This window comes from Papio anubis, chromosome 19 (genome assembly GCF_008728515.1).
Source record: "Papio anubis isolate 15944 chromosome 19, Panubis1.0, whole genome shotgun sequence".
NCBI lineage: Eukaryota > Metazoa > Chordata > Mammalia > Primates > Cercopithecidae > Papio > Papio anubis.
Window position 1 is genome coordinate 70,933,382 of NC_044994.1, and position 9,841 is coordinate 70,943,222.

Here is a 9,841-nt window from a genome sequence, read left to right on the forward strand (position 1 = left end):
GCGCTGGGGCCGGCCTCGGCGACCCCGGGGCGAGCGCGGCGGCGGGGTAGGCAACCGGATCTCACTTACCGCTGGACGCGGGTCGGGGACGCCGCCGCCCGGCCAGCTTTGTTCGGCGCCTCGGGGGCCCGCGCCACCTCCCCGGCCCCGCCTGTGCCCCCGGCCCCCCGCACCGCCTCGGGTGACCCGCGGTGTCCCAGCGCGTTGACGCAGCCTGTGATCTTGCGAGGCCAGGAGAAGGTCGGGGGCTCGGCCCTGCCTAATGGCCGCCTGGGGAATTAAGCTGGGGGTGAGCGCGGCGGCGGCGGCCTGGGCCTGGCCCCTGCTTGCGGCAGAACCCCGGCGTGTTTCCGGGGCGTTCATTGCGGGGACCGCGCGGGCCTTTCCTCTCCCGTCTTTTTGGATCCGCCGAGGCCGGGCGCTGGAGACGCCTTGGCAGTCATTTCGCTGGTAGGAGCTTCCTCTTCGAAACATCCGAAAGCGAAGGGCAGGCGCCGCGAAAGTTAGAGACTGGCGGAGGGCTGGACTTTCCAGAGTGGCCCCTTTCCCCGCAGAGTTTGGGGCGCCCCCACCCCCTTCGTCGAGTTAAAACCTCGGCCCGCGGCGCCCAGGCTTCGGCGCGCCCCGCGGGGCCCCCAGGGCGCCAGGATGGAGGGCCGAGGAGGGGCGGCCCCGCGACCCCGAGCCTGCAGCACAGCTCGCAGTAAAATAATTTGCTCCTTAAAAAAATAGGCAGGCCAACTTTTATGATTGACCTATTACAAGTTGTTGGAGGCAGATGGTGATCTTTTTACTCTGAGAATGAGACTGTCTGCGAAAAGGAAACGGGGCGGAAGAGTTTCCCACCCAGTGGAGTAAAGTTTGACAAAGCAGGTAGACACCCATGTCGGATGAGAACGAGAGAGCATGCTTCTGACGCGGCTGGAGAATTAATGAATTAAATAAAATTAGTGAGCTCGCTGGGGTCTTTTTGTTGCCGTGGAGGTAAGGGAGTCTTATCTGTGTAGCCAAGTCAGCCAAGATTAGAACAGGCGATATGCTAAAAAGAAACGCTTGCATATGGTGGGTAGATTAAGGACAAAGAATCTTTTTGTCATGGAAATGGATTTTTTTTTGTTTTGTTTACTTCATCACATAGAATTTCTCACACTTGGTTTGTTTTGTATCGCCCTCAATGACTACATGATCAAATGAATGGATTTATTTCTGCCGAATGAGAAAGACAGTCTTTCCTTCAAAAGAACTACATTGCATCCCAGTGAGGAATTTTAAAGCTTTATTATTGTGGCTCCTGAATAGCTTAAAATCGGCTTTCACAGCCGCCCCAAAATGCAACAATGTAAATACTTCTCAGCTTTGTAGGGTCGTTATCAAAATGTGCAATGTCTCCTTTTATTAAAGCATATTTTAATTAATAGAGTAAACCCCCTTGTATTTAACAATTAACAAGCTGAGGCACTGCTATTCATTTTTAATTTCACTTCAGAAATGTGAGCATGCTGAACTTAATAGTGTAAACATGTGGAGGGCTATATCGCCTATATTTGAAAGCCTAAGATGGGATAAATTATTCACAAGTTCTACTTTGAATTCCTCTTGTTGCTGCTCGAATTTATTTAGAGATGCAAAATATTCAGGTTTTTTACCCATGGTAGAATTAAAGTTCTTGTCAAGCCTGTGTTTTTTACAACATCCAGAGTTGTAATCCAGACGTTGCCACAGTTCCTGGTGATATTTTGCAACAGGCCCGAAATACGGTCTGGGGCTGAGTCTTGGTCGAGCGGTTTCCATGCTGGTTTGAGATAGTTTAGGCAAACTATTTTTTTAAAGTTCTTTCTCATTTAATTATATTCGAAGCGGCTTGTTCAAGGAGCATAACAGACAGTCTGTTCCGTGTTAAGTCAAGGAATGCCCCATTTGTGTATTACTCGGTCGCACTCAGCATCGTTCCTAAGATAACTAAGTAAAAATTTTTAAAAGATAAATGGGTGTGGAAACCAAATTACTCCAACCTGAATCAGATCTCCTCAGAATTTTAATTGTGTTAAATGCAATGGAAATAAACAGACCGTGCCGGAAGTTGCAAGTGAGCTGAGTTAGTTTAGTGTTTTAGAAACGAGGTAAATAATTCCTTTGTATCACTCGGGGAGTGACATATTAATTAAAGCAGCAGGTCCATCTACATGCAGTAGAATGGAAAGCTACTGATAATGTCATGCAGAACAAATATTATATGCAAAAATGTTTAGTATAATGGGGGACAGAGATGCAGTCACATTAATTTACAGCACAAAGCCTGTATCTCTGAAAAAAGAATTATGATTTATTTTTGAAGCAATGAAAAGATTCTATGCAAAAATAACTGGTGCTACCCAAACTTTATCACTACAGGAATTAAACATGACGTGTCTAGAATGAGAAAAAGTAAGGATAATTTATGTAAAGTTCTAAAGTTATCCTTTTGTAAAAAAAAAAAAAAAATTATTGAGACATTCCTAACAGAAATTGTTTTTTAAAATTACTTACTTGCAAATGATCTCATTCCTATTTTAGAAGAAAAGGTGCTGCAGCTTTGGGATCCAGTTAACTTTGCACCACTAGTAATCCTGTGAGCCAGCTGAATATTTTTGTTCTAAGAAAAATTAATTAAAACTTCCAATGACAGTTATATGCCCACTAAGAACTTTAAAAGATACAATATTGCTATTCTTTATTGTAATAAAATATAATTTAAGAAATTTATTGTTAGAATATATGTATTTAAGAAGGAACAAAAGGATATTATAATTTAAAACCATTTACCATCCTGTGTTTTGTTTGTTAGCACTAATTGCTTCAAAGTGTGTGTTTCCTTTTTCTGCCAACTTAGAAGTATATGGCTGTCTTAAAAATCCTTTTAAATGTGTTGAGCATGTGATTTAAGAATTTACCAGTGGTATTCACAGACTGTGTTTGAATTAAGGGAGAGAAGCTCGGCCACCAGTGCTTGGCGCAGGATCTTTTTCTTTTATCTGTATATGCATGGTTTGCCCTCAGTGCTCGCCCAGCACACTACACACATTTACAATTCAGCATACCAAAAGGAACAATGCAGGAGCCACTTTCTAACATTCACAGGCAGATTGCTTTCTCTGAAACATGAAAGGTAAAAAGTAAGTAACCGCGTTGGGTGAGGGGAGAGGAAAAGAAGACTTTGCAAACATTTCTTTTAAAAACAACATTAAAAAACTTAACCTATTTTAAAATGCACGTTTCTGTGATCAACAAAAAAGGATGCCAATTAATTCCCACCTTAGAGAGAGCTGATTATGTAACAGTGTGGGAATTTTATGTGCAATACATTTTCAGCTTCCATGGCATATGCATTATCCAGTGTTTTTAGATCTGTTGTTCAAAGCCAGAAAAAGGTATGGAGTAACAGCAGGAATTACTTAGCAAGCTGATTCTTTTTTGTATACAAGATGATGGCAAAAGTGGGTCAAATTTCATTTCCAACTGCAATCTCTACAAAAGCTGTACCATTCATCTCCAGGTAGCCCTAAGAATATTTTCTTTTGGGGGGAATTCAGCAAAAGCACAACCGGGGTTTCCATTCTGCGTGCTGACCATTCGTTGGAATTTAGCATTCTTACAAGTATTGGCACTGGCTGGTATTTAAGTACAATGAAGATCTTTTGCACTTCTAATGAGGATGTGCACCGTCTTTCAGTGCTGCCAGATAGTTTCAAGAAGCATAACTTCTAAATATAACAAGAAGGACTTTTGTTTTTATTAGTTTTTATTTTCCTACATGATTTGTTGAACAGTTGCCAGAATATGACCAACATGTTTTAGTCTTGGAAGGACAGGTTTGTAATTACAGCATACCTTAATTACTACGCATTTCAAACACAATGAAACAAAATGTATGTAAAAATGGAGCAATTTAATATTCCAGTAAACTTTTATTTTAAAAAACCTGTCTAGGGTTATTTCTCGTGCAGTTTCAACACATTTATGATTTAAAATGCAGCTAACTGATTTCCAAGCAAACCAGGCCAGTCATGTTCCAGAAAGTATAAAATATTAATTGTAATAAAATAATGGAATGGTCTCTATGTTAGAGATGAAGATTGATTTGTTTCTTAATTAAAGGGAAGAGTTCTCGAGACTGAGACGGTGTCCACCAAGGGGATCCAATAATGCCAGTGTGGCATCTAAATATTTTCCTCTGTGGGCCTGTCTTTTTCAATCACCTTCAGATTAGTTATGCTTACTATCTAAAATCCCTACCCCCTTTGCATTCTCTGCGAGCATTAGCAGCCAGCTCGGCACAGAAAGCCTTTTTGTCTGATGTCTGAAAAGGTGGGGTTGCAGAGTGCTGGCCAGCTTCCGACGGTCTCTCCCTGAAGGTGGGTAGTTAGAAGTGCTTTGACAAGCCTTGCTGATTTAACCTTTGCCTGCTTTGCCCTGCCAGGGGTGGCCACTAGATGTCAAGCTCATAATACAATTAGTGCATCTGTGCTGTTGACCTTGGCAACAGGGCTCACCACTGTTCTGTTAAGTGTTAACACTGAATCTGAGTGTTAACTAGAGATCCCGCGAGCTTGCGCCGTGCTGCACAGCTTCTCAGACGCCATCTAGTTCAGCACAAGTGTTTATAGTTCTTAAAGAAGAGAAAACGGCTTTCTTTTGTGTAGCTATTGCATCTTGAACTGTTTAATTAACCCTGCAGGTGCCACGGCACTTTGTCGTGATCCGTCAGCATTCCTGGTCGTCTTTTTGAGAGTGACCTTCGCCGCACTGTTTGGTAATCCTGTTGTAGGATCTGTGTACGTGTAGAGTCACTGGCTTCAACGACCCAGGGCAGTGGCTTTTCCACGATGACTTTTTGCGTATGTGCAGACTTTGCCTGTAGAAATGAAACGGTGCCATGAAGTGCTGACAAATGATGGAAATAATTCCATCACCTGATCCCGAGTGTGAGCGAGCTGATGGTCACAGCTGATCATAGCCTTGTTTCTGGACCCAGCGTGGCTCATGTGCCCCTCTAGAGCTGTTTAGATGTAGGCATTTATACGTCTACGTGGTTTTGCATATTTATTTCTATGCATAGTGGATTTGAAAAACGGACAGTGTTTGGGTGCTTTCAAGTAGGCATGTCATGAAATAGCACGTTTAATTTCGTGTGTTAGATCAGTGAGACCACAGCCTTTGAATTTAAACCATCTGCATCTTCACCAAAAGTGATTTAGCAAAACCTTGTTTTCACCCCCTCATCAGATTTCGATTGAAATGGTTTGTGTCAGCTGACATATTTTCAGATCTGTGTATTTTTCATTAGGCATAGATAGTGATACATGTGCATTCGTTGTGAGTGTGATTACAGCCTAACATCTACATGAAAGAACTATTGTGCAACCTTGAAGTGTAACAGACATCATATTATTTGAAGCAACGTCGAGGGCAGATAGTTAAAGCAAGTGCGAATGCTGTCCAGCTCCCATCTGCATGTACCCATAAAGGCAACAGTGTCTCCTCCCGGGTGCTTCACCGCACAGGTTAAAAACTGCAAATGTTTTAAACAGAAGACAGTTGGTGACTGTGCCACAGGTGGTCGTGACTTAACAAATTTGAGGTGTGGGCCACTGTGTCGACGCGCGGGAGTGTGCGGTCAGAGCCGCGTTGAGCATGGCAAGAGTGCCCTCCACTGTTCAGCGCTGTGCGCACACACTCTGAGGTCTCGGGAAAAGGACAAAATTTTTCTATTGCGTCTGGAATTTCTTCTACATTGTTAAACACAGTAGGGGTCTCTATTTGTCTCCTCCTGTTTCACAGCTTGGGCTCAGTATGTGATAATTCATCTTTCTTTATGGGATTCAAAGCTATCATAAGGAGTTAAAAAGAATTAATTTGCAAGAAAATAAGTGTCTCCTAACAATTTAGGAAAACTGGAAAAATGCTTTCTGGATTTTAAGAGATGGAAAGGCAAAGGAAAAAGTCCGTTTTCCTTTCCTGAAGATCCACGTGGCATTTTAAAGTTACTAATTGAAGTGGATAAGTTAACATCCCTTTCCCTGCACCAAACAATTCTGCTGCTTCTTTTGTTAATTGTAATGAATAAAAATTGCAGCAAAAGTTTACTGAAGGTGAGCTTTTCAGATTGATAAAGAAAATTATAGAACAGCTATTTTAATACTACTTTGTAATTGGTTAGCTTACTTAAAAGTCACTGTACTTGAAATGCTAAGAACTGTAGCTTGAAATTTTTGAAGAAAGCATCGTCTTAAATATATGTATATACAGCATATCTTAAGTTATACATTTCATACACAATCAAACATAAAATGTTTGTAAAAATTAAGCATTTTAATACTATTCCAAGTAAACTTTTTTTTTTTTTTTTTTTTGAAAAAACTGTTTTAGGTTATTTCTCATGTAATTTCTCATGTAAAACCAAATCAAAGGATTGGTTTGCTTGGAAATCACACAGCTGCATTTTACACACACACACACATTACAATGATGTTTTTCACTTGTGGCTTTAAAAAGATTAACTAGGCTAAAAATTCTGCCTGTCTTTCTGATACCTCGTTCCTTAGAAGATAGGTAGATTCCGTAACAGACCAGGGATTAAAGCTGAGTGAAGACCAAAAACAGTCTGAGGGGTTCCTTTCACACCGAGGGTGACTCCTAAGAATAGGAACAGTTTTGTTAAACATTCTGTGTATATTTTATTAGTGAGAAGGGGAAAATACGTGTATTTTTTTAAACTATCGTCTTTGAAGCTACGCTTTTGTTTTCTCTGAAAGGTATGTGGGACCTTCCTCTCCTCTTCTGTGTAGCTGAGAAACACAGGAGGGAATGGGCACACGGTGATACAGACCCTGAAAATCTAGCTGTAAAAAGCAGATACTGGGATCGCTGTAAATTAAATGGAAAAAAAACCTATTTTTTATCCTGTGTAGTGCAGATGGCCAACGTGGCGCCATGGGTGTGATGCTTAATTGGAGATCAGCTGAGGGGGGCTGTGGTGCAGCAGCTCCTGAGGCGTCCTTCACGTTCACATAGAAGCGGTACAGCAAATGGGTTGGTACTTCCTAAAAGTAGCCCTGGCCAAATACTCCCATTCACCAAGAAGGGAAGACTGTTTGCTAAGTTCTGTTGGTTGGTGAACTGGTTGGCATTTTTCTTGACTTGTTCTAATGTAATCCCATTCCTGCCCGTCCCCTGCCTGTTTACAGTTTCACATCTCTTAGCTGTTGAACAGTGTGCAAAAAATAAGTTCCTTTGACATTAATGATAACGTTTGCAATGCTTGCTTTTTAATTTGCCCCTTAAACAAAGAGAGGAAGAAAATGAAAATTGCATTGGAAATAAATTTCTCAAACTTGTCACTGTTGTACTGTTGTTACAGTGCCTTGCTGATATGGTTTTGCCTTGACAAAAAGTTTAGGCCATATTAATTAACGTAATAACTTATATTTTTGGAGCATACAGGCCAGTTCAAAATACAAGTTTAATTTTAAAAGATGGTTAAATACATTTGAATCTGACATATGATGGCAGGATTAAAGGACTTTAGAAGTGTATATGATAAAATTGTGGATTAAATTCAGATTTTTCCCATATGGGTTTGCTTGTTATAGACAGCGCTTAAAAATAAGTAAATAATGTCAGATTGGCACATAAACACTGTAATATGTGCATTTAATCATCATAATGAGAAGGGCCATGGAAGAAGTTTATAAGAACTTATTTTAATTCTTCAGAATGCATCAGAAGTCAGCACTCAGTCTACAAGCCAGCAAAATGTCTTGCTACTTCTCAAGAAACTCTGTCCTTAGTAAAATATGTTCACTTTGGTTATTTCCTACAACTAGTTCAGTCAAGTGCTTACTATTGTTGTTTAATAACATTCTTAAAGTATGCAGACAAAATTTCAATTCCATATGTGATTGTTTTGATCCCACATGTGAGTGTTTTTACCTGTATTTCTTTTATTCAGGGCTATGTTGTGAAATTCGTTCTTATCTACAACTTTTATGGAATGCTAATCACATTCAAATGTTGATAGTGAGACACATAACGCGTGAGCACATGAGAACAATTGAGGTGATCACATTATTGATATTTTATACACACCTCAATAGAAAGTATAGATGATGATCCTGATTTATTTGCGTGAAATAATAAATCTGAATTGTATTGAAAATTTTTTCCTTTATTAATAATGACCTTTAAGGTCTGTTTTAGTCAAAAGTCAAATTTATTATGGAGCTTTGCTTATAAAATCCAGCATCGTCTGTTTCCTTGGGCTCATTAACAAAATGAACTGTTAACAGGTCCAAATAGTCACAATGCCATTTTTTAACACAATTTCCTTTTTCAATTTTGAAGGAATAAGTGGGAGCTTATTTTACTTTGAAAAGAATATCTTCATTGTATTGATAATTATCACTTATAATTGCTTTAAACAAAATGACTATTTGGCAGAAAGTGCCTATACATTCTATGCACGGTTTCCACAATCGAGAAACAGTTGCAATTTGGCAAACTTACCAATGGAAAAAGTGAAATTACCTGTGGAAACACTTCCCAACATCCATGAATTAGGAAGTGAACCCTAAAAATATTTAACATATTAAAAAACTAATGGGAATGTAAAAATGCAAATATGTGTTTGGGTCAGGACCTTTGCAAAAAGCACAAGATCTTTGTGAAAAACAAGAGTGATATTTATCACACACTATGGTTTGTGACAAAATCTGGGAAATGTTCATTTTTAAAGATAAAATTGATTTGTGGTTATGTAAGTTAATTCAACACCGAACTCACTTTAAATGATCCAAGAATTGACGTAATTTTAAAACATTTTTCTCAATGAACTGTCCCTAACCCTAACACGTATTCCCTATAAAGAAAAAGTATTCTTTTAATAAGATACATACTTTGTAAAATTGTAAATACATATACTGTCTGAATGTTTTTGTATAGCATGTAGGTTATACATTTTATCTTCTGTAAGGAATTAAGTGTAGAAAATGTTTCAAGGAATTAGCAAGCATTTAATTTCTTATTAAATTAAAATAATTTAATTTTTAAAATATTTTGTATCATTGTTTCAAAATACTGGAAAACCCCTTAAAACATTTTGTTCCTTGTTACAATAGTTATTTCTGTGTTATAATAGATGTGTGTGGATGGCTTAATGCAGATGAACTTTTTAAGTGGCTACCTAGATTTTTGTTTTTTGTTTTTTGTTTTTTTTTTGAGACGGAGTCTCGCGCTGTGTCACCCAGGCTGGAGTGCAGTGGCCCGATCTCAGCTCACTGCAAGCTCCGCCTCCTGGGTTCATGTCATTCTCCTGCCTCAGCCTCCCGAGTAGCTGGGACTACAGGCGCTGCCACTACGCCCGGCTAATTTTTTGTACTTTTTAGTAGAGACGGGGTTTCACTGTGTTAGCCAGGATGGTCTGGATCTCCTGACCTCGTGATCCGCCCGCCTCGGCCTTAGATTTTTGTCTTTAAACATTCAGGGCTGCTGAAGAACATTCCACTCTTAAAAAGAAATTTAAAAGTAGAAATTCTTTGCATTTTGTGGTTATTTTTAAGATACATGACTAGAATTTGAGTTAGGCCTTTTTATCAATCATTAAGAAACTACTTACCTGAAGATTTGAGGCTCTTTTTGTTTTTTTGCCCTGTTCCATAACCTTTGCGGGTTTAAAATTAGATTTTGCATACATTGAGCAAAGTTGAGTACTTGGAGTATTTATTTTGCTAATGTGCCTATCTGCAGTATAAATCAGCTGTGTCTTTGCTTCCAGCTATAGTCAACCTCATTACAGATACCTATTACA

General features: G+C 39.5%; 1 protein-coding gene across 1 annotated transcript in view; it reads left to right on the forward strand.

The window, feature by feature from the left end:
* Positions 1–648: 648 nt before the first annotated feature.
* The window catches only part of SALL3 (spalt like transcription factor 3), an 18,724-nt gene continuing 9,531 nt past the window's right edge, over positions 649–9,841 (forward strand). The window contains exons 1-2 of the mRNA XM_021929903.2: positions 649–703; positions 4,715–4,811. Of these exons, the coding sequence (XP_021785595.1) occupies positions 649–703; positions 4,715–4,811 (152 nt within the window). The remainder of the gene's footprint in view (positions 704–4,714; positions 4,812–9,841) is intronic.